This window comes from Metopolophium dirhodum, chromosome 5 (assembly GCF_019925205.1).
Source record: "Metopolophium dirhodum isolate CAU chromosome 5, ASM1992520v1, whole genome shotgun sequence".
NCBI classification, from domain to species: domain Eukaryota; kingdom Metazoa; phylum Arthropoda; class Insecta; order Hemiptera; family Aphididae; genus Metopolophium; species Metopolophium dirhodum.
This window is the reverse complement of record NC_083564.1, coordinates 22,682,544-22,706,881: the sequence shown is the minus strand read 5'-3', so window position 1 is coordinate 22,706,881 and position 24,338 is coordinate 22,682,544. Positions and strand designations below refer to the sequence as shown.

The 24,338-nt window shown below is 29.1% G+C and overlaps 1 protein-coding gene, 1 long non-coding RNA gene and 1 pseudogene across 2 annotated transcripts; 2 read left to right on the top strand and 1 right to left on the bottom strand.

Moving 5' to 3' along the window:
- Positions 1-267: 267 nt before the first annotated feature.
- Positions 268-2,736, top strand: LOC132945759 (uncharacterized). The gene is made up of 2 exons (XR_009664593.1): positions 268-558; positions 1,861-2,736. It is a non-coding gene; the product is annotated as an uncharacterized LOC132945759 (long non-coding RNA).
- A 3,503-nt stretch (positions 2,737-6,239) lies between these two features.
- Positions 6,240-10,423, bottom strand: LOC132945019 (uncharacterized; annotated as a pseudogene).
- A 6,946-nt stretch (positions 10,424-17,369) lies between these two features.
- LOC132945899 (histone-lysine N-methyltransferase SUV39H2) lies at positions 17,370-22,188 on the top strand. Its single transcript, XM_061015711.1, has 3 exons — positions 17,370-17,887; positions 19,051-19,645; positions 19,713-22,188. Exons 1-3 carry the CDS (start codon positions 17,878-17,880, stop codon positions 20,362-20,364), a joined length of 1,257 nt encoding a protein of 418 aa, XP_060871694.1. The 5' UTR covers positions 17,370-17,877; the 3' UTR covers positions 20,365-22,188.
- The last annotated feature ends 2,150 nt before the right edge of the window (positions 22,189-24,338 follow it).

The window sequence follows — 24,338 nt, the reverse complement described above, 5'->3', positions numbered from 1 at the left end:
ATAAGTTAATAAATTATACTACAAAATAATAACTAAATTATAAATTTGATACATTTCGTCACAATTTGAACTATAAATGCTTATAAAAAAAAATTGTGCCTATGTTATGTCCAACCACAATTAGCTGATCGAGTTTCGCTTCTATATTGTTCTATGGTTATGTACTTATGTCTATAGGGCATAGGCTATGGTTTATGTCATGGTTAAAATACGAATAATGAATAATGAATATTCAACAGTTGCAACAGTTTCTGCCGAGTGCCGAGTACCCGTAGACCTTATACCTTATACCTTATACCTTATACCTCATACCTTATAGTGTAAGGTCTATGGCCGAGACCCGAGCACCGGCATGCTTATCATGATATCATATTAATAATATTATTATCATTAATATTAAATCGTGCACGTGAATGCAGATACATAAACATACATTTTTATAATATATCTGTGATAGACGCATTGTACAATTTAGTGCATTCGCCATTCGTGCTTTAAGATTTTATGAGAATTACGTACCTTGAACTTCTGAAACCAGTGGATAATATTCAATAATAGGTATGTATTATGTTTGTCACTATTTGTTCTTCGGTGTATTCGATACCAATAAAAGTATTTAAAAATTGTTTTAGTCAAATAATTTACCTTAACCAGCGGTTCTTAATCTTTTGTTGCACGCGGACCCTCGTAAAAATAATCTCCGGACCCACGGACTCCCGAACTTAAATAATAATTTACGTGGTCAAATTTGTCCACAAAAATGCAATTAAATTTTCTCGTTCATTACACTAAAGCTTATTTTTTCATTACAAACCATACAAAAAAAATCGAATAATACATATACAATAAAAACTAATTAATGCAGAGGCAGATGTAGCATTGCTGCTACGAGTTTTGATATTTCAAGCTCGATACTGGATAGTTGTAGCCGGAGATCGGAATCTATATTTTCAAACCGGTTTCCATACTTATTCTTAATGTAGTTACACTAGAGTAGAAAAATCTGAGGTATGTAGTGCGAAATGGTATTGGAACTTTGATAGAATCTTGTTTGTTTACATGTATACTTTGTGTCTACGTACATTATTTTATAGTATTTATATATGAGCATACAAATACGCATGCACGTATTGTGTGGGTGTACGACCAGAAGACGATGGACTCTTGACTTGAGTGTTTTGCGGATCCCCAGAGGGCTGTGGATATACAAGTAAAGGTTCGCTGCTTTACAACAGTATTTGTTAATACTAGGGAATATTGAACTACCGTCCACCTACTTTAGTTATTAACTTAATCAATTATAAACTTCATTAAATTAAATTTGTTAATTTTTGGTTGTAAATTAGTTCTGTGAAATATAATTCAAACGCTTTTTTTAATATAATATTGACTGGTTATGAAAGGTAAAAGGATAAGCAACAGTTTTACCACTTTTCAGGAGAACAAAATCAAAATTTTCAAAATATATTCTTAACTATGGCGTTTGATTTCCGTTTTTGTAAAAGCTTTAGGACTTTAGGAGGTTTTTATATTATATTGCTATTCTGTTTTGTGTTACTCAAATAGCCTGAACACTTGATTACTATTTTAATAGTATTTAATCAAAAATCTGACTTTGATAACTATCATTTCTATATTATAGTTTTAAAAATCAATTAGAACTTTATTGAGAACAATATTTTAAATAAGAAATACTTGAAAAATGTAAAGCATAGTACCATATTTTGAAGTCTGAATTTTGATTAGCCCCTTAACATTGCTTAGTCTCTTTTTATCTTTTACTAGTCTATATGTATGGATAAGAAAATATATGTGTAAATTCTGCTTTTAGTAACAAAAATGCTATAAATTTTATTTCAGAATATCTTGGAGTGGAGAAAACAGTTAACACAAATCGACAAATATGGGGACCATCGAAAACCAAATGAAAGATGCATATGAAATCACGGAAACTATTTCATCTGAACACGTGAAAGATGATTACGATTTGTTTGGCGAACAACTCGCTAACAAGTTAAGGGAATTTGATGAACATACACGTGCAATCGTTATGAACGAAATTAATTATATTATTTTTCTTGCCGAGTCAAATTTGCTCTAATGCAATGATCATCATTTTTGCCCACTTAATTTAAATACAACAAAATTCAAGTCTCCGACAATATTCTCATAATGCTCTTTGGTTTCTTCAGAGAAATTTTCCTTACTTGCCAATATTCACAATGAACTCACCTATAAAATATCTGTCATTAGATAGACGATAGTCAGCTTCACAATATTCTCTGCCTATCAAAGTAGTTATTCTTTCAATTCATCGCTTATCTGTTGTATGTGACCAGTTAATACAATGAAAAATACCAAAAAACCCTTAAAATTGCTTCACAATAAAAAAATATAATTTATTTTCTTAAATAATAACTGTTGATATCATTTGTTATTATAATATTAAAAAGAAGGATATGTCAAAGAGTTATTGATTATAAGTAATAATGTTTAATATTATTTTTCAAAAGAATGTTTTTTATTTTAACCAGGTATCATGTATACATTTATCTTAAACGTTTATTTTTTGCCTATGAAACTATTTTTAAAAGATAGTGTATAGTAATTCTGCTGTATAAATATATAATTAAGTAAAATCTTTTTATTAATTGTTTAGTTGTTTTTTTTCGTGACCATTATACTGTTAAAATAAGTACTTATTTTATTAATTAAAATTATATTTTGAAATATTTAGTTATTAGTAATTGATGGTGTGCTTACACTATTTAAACCTTTAAAAAAAGAAAAATTAATTTGTGATTATTCTTAAATAATTGTGACATTTATTTTGGGCCTCTATACGAGTTTTTCTCAGTAATACCCAGAATTTGCCTGTCAAGTGTAAGAATTTAAAATATGTGATAGATTTAACTTGGTAATCTTTAATAATTATTTTTGATAATATATGAGATAATTTGATATTTGAGATAATATTCCAGTAACTTAACCACGCATATGATGTTTCATTCTTCAAATACCAAAAGATTAAACAATTGTTTGTAAATAACATATTTTATGCAGTAAAAATGTACTACAAAACTACCTGTTGTGATAATGTTACATTGCTACTTATCAATCTGTATAGGGAAATGGTAATCACTTAAGTTTTAATTTGGAAATATATCAAAAGTTTTATGAGTTATTTAGGCAATATTTTTGGATATGAATAAAAACCTAACCTAACCAACTCTCAATAAGGAATCTAGGAAAAAAAAGCCCCGTACCAACTAAATACATTATTCTTTCTTATTATGATTTACATAATTAAATATAATCAATAATATAATCATTACATTTATAAATGTACCTAACACTTCTTTAATATAATATCTATAACCATAAAATATATAATATTCTAAAATACTAGTTTAGTAACAATTGTTTTTCATTAATTATTATATTATTAGGTGTGTATCTAATTTAATATTTATTAAACAATACATTTATTTTATTAAAAGGTAACTATAAAAAAAATTACATCTAGTATATGACATTAAACAATAACTAATTATATCACAGTTCAAAAATCATATAACATTATCGATAAATCAAAATATATATAATAAATAGTTAAATAACATATTATATATTATGTATTACTTATTGAATATTATAAAGTATACAAGTATAGCTACAATCTGCATTTTACACTGTCAATAATTGTCATTTGTCATTTGTATATAAAATTTAAAATAATTTAGTGGCATTCTTTCTAATGTTGTGGCTAACTGCCATTATAAAAATCTAAGATAGAGTCTACATTAAAATAAAACACCTTCATAATTTTTAAGATAAAGTCAAATGTCAAATACTTTTATTACCCTACTATACTTTAATCTTTTATATTTCAAATGTTACTATACATATATGTATGGTTATAGAATATACCTATGTCCAAAAAAGGTTAGGTTACCTATATACAAATATTAAATTATAAAATGTACACTATAATAAGAATGCGTTGTGTTTAGTTAGTACGGGGCTTTTTTTTCCGAATACCCTCAATAAGTTAATTTAGTGGTCAAATGCCATGTCATGCAGATTGACATATTATCTATTTTAGATTCGTGCTTCAGTCTACAATTTTATACATATAGGCACGTATCATTATATCAACATAAAAATGTATAGTATAAATATATTGCTTGAATAACATAAGTTATAATATGACGTTGTCACACATGTATGTAGTCATTGTAGGCAGTTTTGGAACCTATGATTATTACATAATATAGAACAATTAACTGTGGCGCGTTGGCAGCTACCAGTCGCGGAATGCGACTGGGAGTAAGTAACGGCCATAGCTACTAGCTCCAGGATGGGTGATCACCCGGGTTCATAGTAGTTAAAAACCTTTCCACACATACACGTGTTTGCTACCTACCGTAACAACCGTTAAAACAATCATAAAATCAACCTACCGTACCAACCTTACCCCTACCACAGTTCATAACCCCTACAACAGCTAATGGCCATAGTCGCCGGGCTTAAGTTCAATAAAAAAAAAAAAAGAACAATTAACACTGAATATAGTGAATATAATATTATATAATGACATTTAAGTAAGAAGTATTTTATTTATAAAATATGTTATGTGCATAATATGTGTTAATAATAATATGCATACACAATAAAAATAAAATAATTAAAAATATTAAAACATAATGTTTGATTACTTTTAAAAAATTTATTATTTCAGACTGTATTAAATTGTGAAGTTGTATGCAATATATATTATTTTTAATTTTAAAATTTATAAGTATCTATGCTACTATGCCTAATGCCTATATTTAATTTTTAATATTATCACTGATCAAACTCATTTATAAATGTATTATAACTTGGTACTTATACTTTTTTAAATAATAATCTAAGACATAAATTATTTTATTGATTGAAAATTGTACATTTAACTTTTGGTCTAATACCTACTCTAATCTTTATCATTATCATTAGGTATATTTAAATTTAAAATTTTACTAATTTTTAACTACAAAATAATTTTGTGTTTTTAATACATTTTAACACAAATTTAATTTTAAAAAAAAGCTTTCGGTATATTATTGATATTTTTAAATTTTCATTAGTACAACTTATGAAGAATGTTGTGAACAATTTTGAAGAACTTGGTAATACAATGAATTTGAAATTGAATACATTAAGTCATTATACATATTATTATGTATTTATGTACAAAGAAAACAAAAAAAAATAAAAAATCTCTAATAAGCACTTACAATATAAATAAAACTATTTAAATTGATTTACTTTATTTTCATATACTAATTCACGATTAGTCAAAATATTGGGGTAGGTACATCAACATCATAACTAATTTAGTAATATCTATAAAAAATTCTAAAAATCGAGAAAAATTGTAGACCTCTAACTTCATATTTTTCCGATTTAAATGTAGACTAATGACTGTCAATGTGGCATGATAAGGTCGAACGTTTGACATTTTCTTTACAATTAAGAGACAAAAGTGTAATATTTATTTAAATTGTTGATAATGGTAAATTATTTAGATGGTCTTATGTACAAATTATACATCACAATAAGATAATTTTCCCTACCTAAAAAGTAGAACGTTGGTTCTTATTTTTGTAACTCAAAAATCAATATTTACAGCACAAAGCCATTAAATATGGACCTTTATATGCTTTCTGTGAGGGATGAATGATGACCGACAAAAAGTCGGTAAACGTCAAACGAAAATATCTGTTGATCAACTTAACGACAAACCAGGGCCCCCAACATTTTGAAGTTTTCATTGGAATTAATTTATTTTTGCTGCTAAAAGGACCCTAAAATTCTGTGTGCCCAAGAGCCCCTAGCCCCTGCATACCCAAAGACACATCTGTGCTCTGTTGTAGATGAGGTGTCTGGAGAGTCACTGTAATGGATGTATTAAATTTGAATTTCCATGATATAAAATCATTGTATACGAATATGATTCTAAGCAAAAACTGTCCGTCAGCACTCAGCTTATTATATTACCACGGAATAATTTTTATTTTGTGTCAATATGTATTAACATTCAATAATACTATTAATACTGTTAATTTTTTACAATTCGGTTTAAGTAATTAAAAAACTGCTTTATTTTTAAATTTAATCAAACCTTTTATAGTTTACTCTATATTTGAAAATTATAATAACATTACATTGTACAGTTCAAAATACTAAAAAAAATGTTTATAATTAAATTATTTATTAATTCATATATATTATATGTATTTTAAATATTAAAAAGAAATAATAATACAATTCATTCATGGTTTAAATCACATAAAATCTGGCCTAGTGTATGATATGCTTTATCATATTTTGTGTTGAGCACGTAAAAATACTTTTGTATAAAGAGCCATACAATAGATGATTGTAATGGATAATCTAAATTAAAAGTATGAAACATTTTAAAACATACATCAATTGCCGATGATATAGAAAATAGTTTAAACTGTATATAATGAAAGAGTACAATTATTTCTTTGAGTTTGTTTGGAGTTCCACAAATCAAAATAATTGGTTGAATTGGTGTATTTTCACTACGACGTTTCATTATATATTCTTCAATTTCAGCTATTGAGGCTTTAAAAATCATAAAACTGTCTTGACTGTCTTTTATTGAATACTTGATCAGGTTTTTTTTGCCATTATCATCTCTAGTTATTTTTTTGGTTGTGGGAACAAAAATTGTATGCAATAAATAAAACAAGACTGCATGTTTTTCATCTAAAAAAAGAAAAACATTATTTTTATTTATATGATTGACATTTAAAAAACTTATTTAAATCATTACTTTCACCAATAGTAGTTGTATTTTCATTTAAGTCCTGTAGTAATTTTTTACTTGCTGGGTCTTTAGTTTGTTCATTTAACAGTTTAGTTACTTTTTGAAACTTCACATCCAATGAACATTTAAGATCAGGACAGTCAGGGTAAAGTGTATTAAAATCAATATCAATCTGTTAAAATACATGTTTTTAGTTAGAAAAATGCTTAATGTACCAGTGAACAGATTGTATATTTTCACTACGTGTTTTTTCGTACAATATACGATGCTGCATGGGGGCCAAGCGATGTGTAAACAGTTCAGACCCCATGCGGCAGTGTAACAAGGAAAAAAAGTTGGCAAAATGCTTTTTTTTAAATGATATGTTATTCTTACGAGTCTATAACCAAAAGGTTGAGTATAACTCTTCCATTTTTGAAGAATTTCAGCAGTAGAGGAAGCTTTTTGAATTTCACATAATCTATGTTTTGTGGTTTGTTTCCACGTATGTTCAATTTCAGGAAATGAGCAATCACTGTCATACATTATTTTATCCAGGAAAAAGGTTATGTCATCTTCAGGTTCTAATAAAAAAAAAACAAAAATCATTAATTATTTGAACAAGTTATACAAATTTTTTTTTTTTTAACACTGTTATACAATTTTATTTTATGGCCTGGTGCAATAGGCATCTTGAAGTAAAAACTAAAACTACAAAGAATAATACTTAAAAACAAATTTGTCCTTACCAAATTCAATATCATGTCTACTGTGTGATATAGTTTTGACAGCAGGTTCTTTAATGGGCACTAAACCACTAATTTTAAGAGACCTCATTGAATTATAATACTTTGCATACAGCTTTCCTTTTGGGTTTTTATTCACATTATCTCTCATAAAATAAGTGTCCTATAGAATAGAAATATACTTTATATACCTAGTAAATTAATTACACTGTTTTAGATAATTTTTGTTTAACCTTCACTTCAGATTGAAACATTTTAACAATATCCGACCCAATACTGGAGGCCAGATTTACAGACATTGGAATCTGTTTTGTTATTATATAATTAATAATTGCATCAACCAATAATGTTCTTATACTTTTGTTAAACTTATTGTTGATTTTGTAGTAATCCAAGATCATTTTTCCAGTTGCTGTTGAATTTAAGACTTCTTGCAAACATATTTTAATAGACAGTGGTGTTGTATGCTGCTGCTGCACTGATATTGATGAAAGATTATTTACCGGCAAATTTATTATTGGATTGCATTTTTGCCATTCTTGAAGTTTATGTGTAAATTTTACTTTTATACCAATAGGAAACTTTGATATCAATTCATTAATATGATCCTTTTGTATGATTTGTAACACTTATATATCAATCAATTCATCTAAATACAAAACAATTAATAAAAATAAATAAACTTCATTATGAATTAAATTTATTACCAACTAATGTTTGATATAAGAACTCCAACTTCCACGTCCTTAATAAGTCAAGCAAAAGTTGAAGATCTTCTACTGGATAATCATAGTCATACACTTGCATTATTACTGGCATGTTATTTGATTCCTGTTAGAATAAAACATTAAAGTATGTACATACTATTTGGATATGTTTAAATAATGTAAAAATGTTGGAATAATCATTTACAACTATTATATCTGAAATTTCAAACGGATACATTTCATCAATAAATTTTGTTAAACAATAACCTCTTTAATATACTATTCCCATATATTCAACTTGGCTATAGCAATCTGCAATTATAAGTTGTTAATGGAATATATATTTTGTTTAGTGCATCAGAATAATAAAGAGTACAAATACAATATTTTGGGTTTATTTATTATTGTATAGTTAGACTGCGGAAGAAAATGTGCAAATTTTAACTGCAATTTTTTTTTTGCTTAGTTATATTTTTTCTTAAGCAATTAGAACAAGCAAATATATTAATCTCTTTATGTTTGTCACATGATGATTGTTGGTGGGACAGAATATTGTTTTATTATAGGATAATTAATTAAAAAGTGGTGCTTTAGTTTCAAATTGTCACAAAAAACTATTACATATGAGTTATGTTGTATAATCAGCTGTTTAGAATTTAAAATTGAATTTTCAGAAAATTGATAAACCATAATTAAATCAAATATTTTAAGAATCATTAAAATTAAAATACTTGACAAGTATCTGCGATTAAATCTCCAACTATAATTAAGAAAAAATGAACAAATGTCATAATTTCCCTGGGTGACATTTGTTTTGGTGTAATTCAGTTTTATTTGGAGATATATTTCCAACTTCAATAGTCCCACAGTTAATACCTATTATCTTTTTGATTATTTAGTGTGGTCAAAAAAAATAATTCAAGAAAACTATTTAATGTATTCATAATGACTACTGGTTATAAATACAAATTTCACTAAAGCACATTTTAACCACATCATCAGAATAATTTTGAATACTGCGCATAACTGATGCATCTTCTTCATAGAGCTCATTTTTTACAGATTTATGGATTTTACAAAATCTACAATAATAGTTTGCAGAAAATGGCTTGCTGAATTCTAGTTAACTATTTAATCCTAAATTGTCACCAATACCAGGCAAAAAATGTACACGGAAATCACTATATTCAGTAGATAATATGTTCAATTTATTTTCAAGTTCATTTAATTATGAACGCAATATTATGCACATATTATATATTAATTATTCAGTTATCCCTCAAAAAAAAATGGGTTATTTATACCTATGATAGTAACCCATGATTCTAACTAGTAAGTATACAATTATGTAAGAATAGGCTATTTGTATAGAGATAAAAATGCAATTTTAATATTATAATGTAATTGTTAGTGGGCAGTTTTCTTTCAGTTTTATAACGGGCTGGTCAAAAATGTCGACCCCCTCCTCTCAAAAACTGAAATGACGCCGCTGATTATGTAGTGATATTATAATGTTGGAATTTTGAGTAACATGTTTTTTCTAATATACCTATATCTTTCGAAAGAAGACAGGCAGACGGACAATGATAAATGATTGAGAGTAGAATGCTTTACACAACAAGTATTATAGGTGCTATCGGGTTTTAATAAATGAATTAAGCATCTTAAAGTGGTCCACCAAAGCGTGCAAACCGTTAACCACTTTATTACAAATAAAACAAATAATTTCATTGCTTACCACTGTTATAGACAGGACAACTGGAAAATGTCGATTCACGTTTGACAAAGAACAAACACGTGTAATGCGGTGCTCTATACTTTGTCTACTCCAGTGAGGTTCGACGGTGTGCCAGCGGTCCGTAGTAAGTTAGTAACGCAGTAACAGTGACAAAATTGTTGTCAAACTGATAGTATATTTATAGAATCAACAGTGCTAAATTGTCAACTTCACAAACTGCGGAACGCATTCACATTAGTTGCCCAGCATTATTTTTGAAACATACGTAGGTACCTACGCGTATTTCGACGAGTTAAGAACGATGGTGCATAAAAAAAAAAATTGCGGAAATCATTATTTCGGAAGTTATGTCCTTCCAAAGTTTGCGGCTTTACGTTTACATTATACTCACTACACTGTATTTTGCAGCCGTGCTCAGCGCCTATATAAAATTTAGATTTTTTATTTTAAACGTAGGTTCCTATAGAATATGTAGTTAAGCATGCTGTGAAAACGACGGAGAAGACAGAATCTGGCAGTCGGCCTTGGTTTTAAACTTATATAGCTAATTGAAATGTATAGTATTTTCATATAGGTATACCCGGCGCGTATAGCGACTCGCTCGGAAAATATTAAAATCGAAAACATTCCTCGGCTTGTTATAATATGTAAAACCACCTTGGGTGGGTCTCAGACTACAAATGGCTAAATCTTTAAAACCAAGTCCGACTGTCAAATGGTGACTACACCATCGTTTTCACCATGCTACCTCTATAGTTAGAATTTATTTAGGGGCCTCAGATTTGTCCATTACTTTTTTCGTTACAGGCTATAACACTGCATAAATCACCTAAAAAAAAATCGACTGTCATTTGGCGAGGAAAAAAGCTTGTAAATTATAATTTATAAATAAATAAGTGATACATTATTCATTATTTATTGCTATGTATACCTAATACCTATGTATATTTATTATAACAGGTACCTATATAATATTAAATAATATATAATTTATATTTTTCTTTCTTTCGTGCAGGGGCCTCATTTAAAACTTTGGCCCCTGGGCCTCGAAATGTCTTGATTCAGGCTTGCATATAGGTACGTCAAAATTCATTATAGGCGATGCGCGTGGCAGTAAAATACAGTGTTTGCGTATGCGTATATAAAGTATAAACGTAAATTATTCGCAAACTTTGGAAAGATATAACTTCCAAAATAATGGTTCCCGCAATTTTTTTTTGCACCATTAACTCGTTGAAACACGTAAGTTTTGAAAAAAAAAATGCTGGATAGTTGAATTGATGCTCAAATTGTATTGGAAATAAAATAACATTTTTTTTTCTTCAAAATATTATAATTATTAACAAAATCTACCTTGTTCATATCAATAAAACTCCCCAACACCTTGTAGAATAAATACAATTTTTTCTTGCCAAAAAACTTTATATTGTCAAGCAGTTCGTTACTTGAACTTTATTTCATTGACTAGTCATGTGAGCTCACACAGTCACATTTAGCATTTTTTTCACTGCTCTCCAAGTAGCGAATTCATAGGTAGTTATTAATACGTATTATAGTTCGTACATTATTGATGTATATGACTATAGCAAAACCTAAATTATAATATATTTAAAACATAACTATGTATCCACTACACCTACCTATTTTATTAGTTATAATATTTAAATTTTAAACTAATAGACGTATATTAATATTATAACTGCAACCCTGCAGGTATATTAGTTAGGGAACAATTTAAATTTATAAGAAAACTTACTCTGAAACACTTATAAACGTACAAATATTGTTATTATTTTTAAATTTCTACATTAGTTATTGCGAATTGCGATTCAATAATAATTTAACACAGGTAAGTACCGGACTTGTTATAAAGTTTACATGGAAATTAGGATTTGGATTTTTGGAATTAGTTTTATGACAATTCTGTATTTCTGTTTTACACATAATAATACTCTTATTTCTTAGTATTGATATACTTTTATAGTTCTATGATTTTATAATTATATGTTATTACTAATAAGTAGTATTTAGGTACCTAATGTAATCAATGATGAGATCCAAAAAAATAATTAAATTTTTTGTTAACTTGATGATCCACAACTAAATTATAACAATCAAATTCATTATTAGAATATAATACTATACACACATTACACATAATATGATTATTTAATTCAGCAGTAATTCTAGCTATGAATGAAAAATTAATATGATATTAAGTATACCTAATAACTATTAATAAAATATAATGATTAATATTTTGTGCAATGCAAACGTCAAACATTAAACATGTGCACGGGAATATAGGATACAGTCATACAGAATAAAAAGAAAAAGGTCGCGGCAACATTATTTTGTCCTGGCGGTGCCTCCGCAGTGGCGGTAAATTGTGTCCGGACTCATTTTACCGTCACCGCCATCGCCACCGTTGCAGTGTGTCGTGTGTGGGGACCTTAAGGGGGCTCCAGTCCAGTGACGGATCAAGCGGCTTATTTTGGGAGGGTCATGGGGGGGGGACAAAAGTACAAAATTGACTAAACACTGCAGTGTAAAACAAAGAAAAACTACGGTGATTTGGGGGGGGGGGCAAATTCCCCCTTTGCCTTCCCCCTGGATCCGCCACTGCTCCAGTCGATGAGCTAATAAGCCAATAAGCTAGACAAAACTGGACGAATTTGGTTTGACAGATTTTATTTTTGAAAACGGATTATGATTAATTAACTAGTTTACTAGGTACCAGAGGCGATGTTGAATACTTATTTTTTCAGCTGTGATATCCATGAATAAAAAATATGATATTTTCGTATTTATAGTATTCATCATGACACCAACAATAATTGAAAAAAAAATCGCCTCTGGCAAAACCTAGTAAACTTGTTAATCAATCATAATCCGTTTTCAAAATTAAAATCCGTCAAACCAAATTCCTCCAGTTTTGTCTGGCTTATTGGTCTGAAAACCGCTTATTTTAAATTGAAAAAAAGTTGATCATAATTATTTAAAATCTCCGTCAATGCCTGCGCGTACGTTAATTGACGACGAACATAAATAACGACCGTTTTACCGGGCGGTATTATGCGGGCCAACTGTTATAATTCAGGACATTTCTAGGAAATATTAACCGAAAACGATTACAGATTAAACTCGCACATACCAACTTTCATTTACTTTGCACTTACAAGTCATTTTAATGTCCTCATGTATTGCCTATATTAATTTCCTTAAAACACGACCGACTGGAGCCCCCTTAACGCAGACACGCAGTTATAACTTTTCTGTTTTTAACATCTATAATATTGAATTATGTGAATCCTCAATATTATAACCATTATTATATTATAGGAATCGGATTTCAATGTACCTATTTGCATCCTGTTTTGGAATGTATCTTATGCGGTGCTTTCATGGCTACAAATGTGTTTCAACTGTTTCAAGTACTTTACATAACTCCCACGTAACAACAACATTTTTTTGGGCATTTTTGCATTTTTATACTTTTTATAACTAAAAAAAATTGACTTCATTAAAATATAAACATAATATTACGTAATACAAATCAAAAAATATAACATTAGGATCAGGTAATATGGTAATTTAAAATTAGGCTGAAATTTATCTTTATGTCACACCAACCAATTAACCGATTTAGTTGCATACAACTTTTATCGGAAACCTGAGTATCACATTGTGACCCATAGTTGTATATTTATAAACGTACCTACACAATTATACATGTTGAATTCATTTTTTTGATATTTTTAGGGAATTTAAATCTGAACCCTAAGCTTATAAATTATTTATTACTTATTATATTCATAAATAATATTTGATAGTTCCGATTATTATTATTATTTTTATTAAAATATAATTTAAATCTTTGGTTAGAATAATTAACTTCAACTAAAAGCAACTAATAATATAAAATATTTCATAACCAATTATTAGTACATCTAAAATACGAGAGATACAATAGGCCAGAAAAATGAGAATACTTTCTTGGCGGGCGCCAAGTTATAGTACCTACCTAAACGGCTAAACATTTTACAGTTCCCGCCTTACATTCCTATTTCCTATTTTGTAAAAAATTTTCGAAGCTTTAGTTATCAACATTTTCAATAAATATCGTGATTTTTTTGTAATCAGTTTGGTACCAAAAATTGTTGAAAAATACCGAGTTCATTTTTTAATTCAGATATATTGTAGTTTTGTACATTGCCAGTATCTACAGCCACTCCAGAGAGATATTTTTCAACCTTAAAAAGTTATCTAAGATCAACTATGAATGAAGTAATGTATTTTTAGGAAATATTTGTATAAAAGTTATAAGTTATAAGTTTATAACATAACTTTATTAGATTCTGAGCAGAGTGAGGGATCTATAATTGGTTTTACAGTGGGTTATCCAGTATACAAAATTTTCTACCAGAAAGAGTGCTTCAAAATTCTCGACAAATTACGAAAAACCGCTAAAAATGGGATTAGAAACAAATAAAAAAAAATATTTCAATATTAATTCAACTCACAGGCTATAATAAATAATAACAATATAAAATATCCAGACTGACAAACCGTCTCCGCTCAGAATCGTTTTTCTTATACAAATATACAATGATATTATATCATTGAATTCAAGTTTAATACAATCCACTATACATTGACCCACTTGTAACCTATTGTACAGCAGAGCGTCATCCACTTACCCGCTTTATTTAAAATTTGTTTTGTACACACTATTGTTTAATAATTAAAAACTCATAAATTTTATATCGTCTTACAAATATGGTATATTTATTTAATAAAGAGTAAATGGGTGGTGTGGGGGGACGTTGCCCCCTGCGGCTCTTTTTTCTGAAAATTATCTGGACCCTCCCCATGACAAATTTCTAAATACGCCACTGGCACTCGTGAGTCGAGGACGTGGTTTTTTCCGGTGAATAAAATATGTTTAATTTCAACAATATTTCAATGTAATGGGGTGGCCAACAGGGTGGCCTGTAAATATTTTGGGTGGCCGGGCCACCCCTTAACTACGTGCCTGCCCGTAAACATCAATAATATTCTCGGAACAGTCGAATTGAATTTTTTGCTTTGTAGCAAATAACAAGGCAATTATTTACTGTCGTAGAATCATTTACTTCATGTTTGTATAATATTTCGTTACCGAACGACGGCGGCGGCTACAAGTACAGTTTATATTTCTTCAATAAAATAGATAATGTCTATTACGTATCTATAAGTACCAAACTACCAAATAAATTTATAATAAAATAGTAAATAATAATAATAGCTCATTGATCCGATGTGAGCCGTAAGGAATATATTAAATTTAATAAAAATACATAACATGGACGATTGTTGTCATAGGCGGCCCAGGATTTTACTTCAGGTACAGCCGTGCTTTAGCCATAGATCAGTCCCTAAAATTGTGTGTACTACGACACACTTTGTGTAGTACGAAATTTAAAAGTGTGTTATTTTAATTAAAACTTTATAATAATATTATATGTATATAATTTTATATCTTCACATTTTTTTTTATATTTTAATTGTTTTTTGCCAAACCACATTTTAATTATTATCTACATATTCAAGAACAGACACACAGTAAACAATATTTTGTGTTGTTACGTCTTATACTTTTATTACCTATAGTTATTATTATAAACTATTCATTGTTATTGAGAGTAGCTATTTTTATTATTAGCAGCTCAGTAGTGAACGGTGGTATATAGTATACTAGTGTTCTAAGTGTTTATCTAGAAATAATTTAGATTTGACTGATTTGGGACTATGTGTGTAGTACGAAAATTTGGATATTTTAGGGACTGCCATAGATGGCTAATTTCTAAATGTTAGGGGTATCGAGAATGTATTCAATACTATCAAAGTAAGGCTTTAGAGCAACCCCCCTTCCCTCCAAATCCCAAACGATATTTGCGCTTATGTACGAGACATATTTCAATATTTGTATAACTTATATAAACAGTATGTTATAGACTGAACTTTTAAATACAATATCATATTATTTATTCTTTAAAAATCTATGCGTAGCTCTATCTGTACTTAGTGTCTCTGTGATGTATGCCGGTTAATAAATGTCTCTAATAGAAAATGCATAGAATCGTCTTGCAAACCGTCGAATGCAATGTTTTTTTTTTTCACTAACCTTTTGTATAACACGAGTTGATATAGAATATTTATTTTTAAATACAATGGTCTCTCGTTTGGTTACAACTTACAGGTCACATCCTCGTAATACATTTCCCCGTCCAGTGATTTTCCCCGTAAAAAAAAAAATACTAATTTTTTATAATTCCACATTTATATGTCTTAATAATTCACAAATGTTTGCATAATGTTCTTTAATAATAACAATAATTATAAACAATGATACGCTAATATTTTTAAATTTTGTTCAGTTGAAAACAAAATTATTCGATTTTTTTTTGATATTTCGATATAACGACGCGAAGTCGATTGTCGATAACAAACTGTTCAAGTTTTGGCCATGAATTGTAAGTGTTATTGTATACGGACCTTATTATCTTTATAGGTACAACTAAACAGGCTAATGACCTCCGTCGGCAAAGCCTTTATATTCTTTATAAAAACAAAAATAATATTTGATAAAAACTATAAGAATATTTATAGATTAAACAACAAAGTTAAACTGTTTGTCCATGTACATAGTGTACCTAATTATAAGCATTTATAAGCTATATAAACATATTAATATACGGTGTGGACTTTTTTAACGGGGGCATGTAATACGGGGATCTGTTCATGAATCCCTGTCATTTATGATATAAATACAGATTTGACAAAACCTTACATATTTTAATAATTGTGGATGAACTTTGTAAAAAAAAAGACCATTAGATTTTGTATTTTAAAATTATAAAATATACTTGTGTTAAAATTAGCCCATGAAATTTAAAATACTTATTAAAATATAATAAAACAACTAGGTAATTTCTATTCTTATAATCTATTCAAAATTATTTCTTTTTATCAGTATACCTACCTATTATATTACGTCTGAATTATTGTACCTCTCCCCCCCCCCTCCAGAAAAAATTGAAAATACGCTACTGCATGTATAGATCGTCTACAAAGGCATTATTGTTATTGTTACGACAAAGGTCTTGGTTTCCCGCCAACGCGTATACCCGTTTACCTCCCATCGTATTTTACGGCCGCCGATTGCGCCTACCGGTGTTGGCGACACTGCGATGCGACATGCCGTCCGCCATAACGTCGGGTACCGCCGCCCGCCGGCGCGTTCAAAATCCGACCGTTGGACTGGACGTGCTACAGTACTGTACGCCGTGCGAAACCGCGAAAGCAACGGCCGTTTATTTTCATTGTTATCTCCGTGGTGTCGGTACGCCGCCGTCGTAGTGACGCCGCAACAGTCGTTACTACTATCTAGACCGTCGTATTCGTCGCAGAGCCGTAGTCACTGTCTAGTCTGTTGCTGTTGTAGCCCTATCGCCTGTGCCCCGTACCTAGTGTGTGTACCGCTTTTCGTTATCGCCTGTCCAGCCGTTATTGTACGCCGTCGCGCTCGTCTACCGCCGCTTCACCCCGCTACCCCTCCCGGCGCGTACCTTCACCACCGTCCGCCTGTCCCGCACCGCGCCCGCGCGTTTCACAACACTCATTCGTTCGGCGGTTCCCGCGCTAACCGATACGGTACGTGTCCCGGTACAGCAACAGCGATCGAGTGTTCCCCGTGCGTGTCCGTCAGTCTGCCGCCAAATATTTACTCGATCCAGTTGATCCGTTCACCGCCGTCGTTTCCGGCAGTTGGGGCTGTTAATTCCATCCGTAGTTCGCCTTGATTTCGTGCTCCAGGCCACTACAATGCATAAAGGTACGTTCAAAATCGGTGTCGTCGCATGGTGCGTGGTGTCGTCTCGGTGGACGCGCCGCGACGACGACGGGTGTTCCGTAATCGACGGGCCTCAACGGTTTTCACGCCCGACGTGTACGGACTTATCCGGCTCGCGGCGTCCGTCGGCGTCGTGGTCGGACGTTTGCGCGCGAACGTCTGTGGGATTTTTCGTTTTTCTTATGTGACTTCCAAATGGTGACAAACGCGAAATCGGGCTCGGTCCGAGTTTTCTGACGGCGACCGAACTCGACGACGGTTATAGTAGGGGTACTGCTCGGACGGCTTCATTCGCAACGTTCGGGAAACACATTTATTCAGTTCCTATTTTTCAATGTTTGTTTGTTAGTTAGTTAGTTGGTCTTATAATAACAAAGAATCAGATTTCGCCAACTTGATCATAATCCTCTAAGGCCAATGACAAGGTTAAAAAAAAACTCTAAACTGCCTACCTGTTCGCTTTGCAACATAAATTAATATAATATGATATACATTTAAGTCTGTATTCATTTCCAGATAACTTCTGCTTCGTGAGAATACCTTAAACTAAAAAACCTTGTCCCATAAATATTGTTTGGCTATTATTGTAAATAGGTAGGTAGGCAGGTAGGTACTCAATGAGTGCATTTTACATAGGTATTATTATGTTTTAATTTTTTATTAAGAGGACAGTTCACTGGCATTTCTTGTCTCCGTCTTATAAATGTACGGTAAATGTCAATTATTAAGAAGTGAGTTATGAACATTTTTTGTACATTTTAAAATTCTCATAACTTACTATTCAAAATAATAATATAAATTAAATCCTCAAAGATGTCCAAGTAATATTCTTACTTTAAAATTGTATAAGAGGTAAATTCACTCAGTAAATTACAGATTAAAATTTACAATTGTGAACGTAAAATTTGCCATGTTGTACATTTGTAAGACGATGACAACAAATGCCTGTGTGGCGTCCTCTTAAGTACTGAAAAGTTGTTTCAAATAAATAATTTAGAGAAGCTTATCCACCTACTTATATTTATGTATATAAAAAAAAAAACATTATTAACTAATATCTACCTATATTCTATTCCAATTTGACTTAGATATTTATTTAGTGCGAATCAAAATTGTTTAATTAATATAGTCCAATTTTTTTTCAGGAGTGGCTGATAACGAGTATGAGATTGAATCCATTTTATTCGATGATACATATGGGAGCAAAACAATGTATCTCGTTAAATGGAAAAACTATCCCATGGACCAATGCACGTGGGAACCATATCGAAATCTGACAAATTGTACCCAGGCATTAAATGATTACAGATCAAATAAAATAGTTGCAACTGAAATCTACCAGACTTCACGCTATAAAGAACTATATGACTCGCTAAATATTTTTGCAGATCAGGAACTACTTGAATTGTTGCACCATGTAATTCAGGATGGAATGCCTTCTGTAGATGACAAATTTGTTAGGGGTACAATTGCTTATTTATCAACTGTATCACCCAGTAGTAGAAGTTCGTCTTTAACTAAGCTCATCAGACATAATTTAATGATAATTGAAGTTGACAAAAAAAGGCATAAACAACAAGATAGATTAAATAAATGGCAAAATGATATGGCAGCAGTATGTGGATTTAATATAAGTGTACTAAACAATGTTGACTTCGAAGGTCCGCCAAAACGTTTTTATTATGTGGATGAATGTGTGGCAGGCAAAGGCGTTGTTATTCCGAATGACCCTCCAGTTTGGTATGTAAAATGAAAATAATATTTTTTGTCACTTAAATGTTATAAAATTATTTAATTTCAAATTTAGGTGCCACTGTGATGTTACCTGCGGAGGAAAAAAACGTAAGAAAACCGAATGTCATTTTGGCGATTTTCAACTCGCGTATAATAAATTCAAGCGCATCATAGTTCCTCAAGGCACTCCTATTTATGAATGTAATAAAAAATGTACTTGTGACGCAACTTGTGTAAATAGAGTGGTCCAACATGGTCCAAGCAAAAATTTAAGACTTCAAATATTCCGTACTGACAATAATCGCGGTTGGGGAGTCAAAACATTGTTAAGTATAAAACAGGGTACTTACATTACCAAATATACTGGTGAAGTAATCACCAGATCAGAAGCTGATCAACGGGCTGTCACCCATGGATCAAAGTCAACATACTTGTTTGATCTTGACTACAATACTGAGAAAAATGATAGTGTTTATTCTATTGATGCTACTACTTATGGTAATGTATCACATTTTATAAATCATTCGTGCGATTCTAATCTGGCCATATTTGCTGTATGGATTGATTGCTTGGATACTAATATACCAACTCTGGCATTATTCGCGTCTAGAAATATTAGTGCAGGTGAAGAGATTACATTCAATTATATGACTTCTGTCAACAATGAAAATCGGAGAATTAAATGTAAATGTTTATCTGATAATTGCCGTGGTTACCTTTGTTAGTATAAATAATTTTATATTCATACCATCTAACACAAATTTAGAATTTTAATTGACTATTTGATACTTTTTTTATTATTATTTATTCTCAGATAGCATTGCTCATTATAAAAAAAGTTCAAGTTGAAATTAATTTTGTACAGTTTTTGGCTAAAAAAAGGGTTATTTAGATGTATATAATGTAAATTTTACTGATTTAAATGAAAAGACAAAATATTATGTCTTAATAGTAGGTACATCATAAATTTTTTTCAGTCGTAGCAGACATAAGTTTATTTTATTGGCATTTAAAATGATAAGATTACTATTTTGAGTTTAATTTTTTTTCACTTCTAAATATTTGTTTTTGAACTGAATTCTCAATAAGACAGTTGATATAATTTTCTATAGTGATGCCTTTGTATCTAATATAGGTGACTAAATATTCTACAAAATATAGTGTATAATAAATTAGACTTTATAATTAAATATTTATAGGTAGGTTGACACATTAAGTTAACCGACCACACAAGAACACAATTTATTAAAAGTATTAATTGTATTGCTCCTTAAATGTATAATAAAGTTGTGTTTTTTTTTTAATTTGTCAAATTGTATCTATCACAAAATATTTATACCAAGGTATAATTATTCATTATTATTTATTATATTATAAAAAAGAAACAATATTATTCATGTATGACTAAAATATTTTGTTAATAATCAAATTACTACTTAAGTAGTATTTAGTGATCTTTAAAATTGTTTATTACCATATTTTTGTTTTATTAAGTCTAAATTGTCAATTATTTTCAGTATTTCAATAATTAATTTGTTTTGAATTATTCATTCCACTAAAAATGTTTATTTATTTTCCATTTAATTATAATTAAGCAACAAATGTACTTGGTTTTTAAATGTTCATTTGACTAAAATATATTTATTTTTTGTATAGTAAGCACAAATTTGACTTTTTTTTAAATAATCATAAACCTCGGTGATATTTAAATTGTTTATTACATTAACTTGTGCTATATTATATATTTCTTTGTGTATGTTTTATTTTGTATTTTAAGTCATAAATTAATCATTATTGCGCTATAAAATTAGACTTTGCATTAGTTTTTTATTTTTAAGTTTTCAATTATTAAAGACTAAAGTTATTGACCAGAAATGTCAATGTTTCTTTTGACAAACAAAAAATTGAGAATTCATATTATAATAATTCAACTTTTTATAAATTAAAGTCATGTTAAATGTTATTATAATATTATAAGAGACTGAGTGTAATTTATATTCAGTTGTTTTAAGAATTAATTATATTTTCAATTTTAAAAATATTTAAAATATTATGTTGTACATTAAACAGAAAGATTTTTTACTTGATTTTTATATCACAATATGGTTGTAACTATTTTATTTTAATGTATCTGATGAGTTGAATGCTGTGTAATAGTTAGTACCATTTTTTACATACAAATGGACTACATTACGTATGCATATTAATGTGATGGGTACAAAATAATTAGACTATTTAGTATTTAACTGTCAATCAAAATTGTTTGTATCATGTGGTTGATTTAAATGTTAATTTAAAAACAATTTTAATATTGTAAGTGTTTAAGAATGGACTTTATTTTAAATAACTGAGTTGTATAATATTATTTGTAATGTTTTTTTCAAAGACTGCATTTAAATTATGTCATTAAAACATACCTTTTGTTTACATATTGTAAAATTATTTTGTTTATTTACTTTCATTTAAAAGGTTCAACATAGCAATGGAAAAATTGATAATTTTCACTTAATAAAACTCATTTATATCTATCCTTTAATTAAATTAAGCGTAGAGTTAAGTAATTGATAATTGATTTAAAATTAGTACTTGAAAGTTCTATGAATACTGCAATAGTAAATAAAGCTTTACACCAAATCGTTTTTTAAACGTCATTAAATATGTTCAATTGTTCAAAAACTTAAAACATGGTTACTGCAGTCTTGTACTGAAGTGTGTGAACTGATAAAGAACAAAAGGTCAATACCAGATGTCTGTATTAAGTGTAAATCTTACAGTGTTTGGAAGGAACAGATTCCTGGAATGAATTCCTTTTTATAAAAAAGAATGAGAAAATGAACCAGTTCTTTTTTTTAAGGAAAAATAACAAAATCGTTCCTTTCTAGTTCTAATAATTTACACAGATAATTATGTAAATAATTGAAATTAAGATAAATATTTTTTAATGTGTATAATGTTTATTACTAGTGATCGTTATCGACGTTAAGGCAATCAACAACGTTGGCCAACAATTTAATTTTAAAGAAAATCTCAAAATACAATTATAAAATATACACCTATATGTTGTTATATATTATAATTAAAAATTAAAGAAGTATACATAAATTATGAAAAAAAAAAACATAAGTGATTAAATAAGAATTTTTATTTTATTTGGAACTAAAAAAGGAACAAATTCTTTTTTTTTTAAAGAACAAGGAACGGAAGGAATTTTTTTTATAAGGAACTTGCCAAACACTGAAATCTTATAGATATTTCATTGTCTTTAAAACTTAATGATACCAGTCAACTATGAACAAATTCACTTAAAAATAATTCACCAATTTTCATTTTATAGTCCGTAGACTGTAGTCTGTAACCACTATCAGGCGACTAATAATGAACATATTATATTATAACATATGACTACTATGAGTATAACATGAATTTGTAATAGTATAATAATTAATTTATAATTTAACCTTTTTAATTATAAGTATTTATAACCTATTAATTGAAACTAGAAAATTTACAACATATCCGTATTGGCGAATGGTGATCATTTAAACAAAACAAATAAACGATATTATGATTGTTTTTAAATAATCGTTTCATTGTTTACATTAATTGTCTTTGGGCGTCCGAAGAATGTTTTGGTTAATTAATAAAATTATTGTGTTGCACTACCAAAGTACAAAAACACGTACAAAGAATCGATAACATAATGATAATATAGGTAATGGCATTTTAATGACATATTCTACATTAAGACTTTGTTCTACATATTTTAAAATTACATACCTATTACCGACACCAATACGGATGGTGGCGTGGACTTTGGTAATTTACTTGTGACTGTTGAGTGTGTGCTCTGTAGCAGTTAGTTATATTCTACGAAATATGTTGATACCATAGACAAGAATTCTAATAATTATTTAGGCATGGCTAACTCACAGAATATGATGATAAATTCATTGAATTGTCAATTAATAACTAAAGTATAATACTTACATGTATTATTATATAATCTTAAATCTATGACTTATGAGAGTATAATATTACTATGTTAGTATTTAAGTATCTACTCTTATGGCTATATTATTAATAGAGAACATAGGCTATATCATAGAGTAATCATTGGCACAAATCACAAGGGTGCACTACATTTATATGCCAGCACCTCGGATCTTGTGATTATTTTAAATAATAATTAAAAATCTTATTTACTATTATCGTGGGCTTATTTATATATAAACCATCGGACATCTCTTTTTATGTGGATATAATTGATAGCTCTCCTAATAAACTATTAAAAATAATAAACATGTTGAAAAATAAGTGTCTGCTTATTTGAAACTTTCAACTAACAAAACACTCTGTTTAACTAAGTATTTTTAATAACCAAATGTATTTAATTCTATTTTATGAAATTCTCCATAATACGATTTTTTTTTGTTGCTCATGCGACTACATATTATAAAATAACTTACATAATAAATGTATTTGATTTGAATAAATTGATATAATTATGGCTGAGGCCTATTAATTTAATGCAGTAAAAATCCTTAAAAATAGGTACATTTAAAGTCTCAAAAAATTCACTGTAAAATGCACTAATTATACATATCTTTTGAAAAATGAATTTTGGATGTAAATATGTAATAGTAACAATAAAAACCAAGGGTCTTTCCAGGTTACCGTGTATTTCTTTTTAGAAGAAATG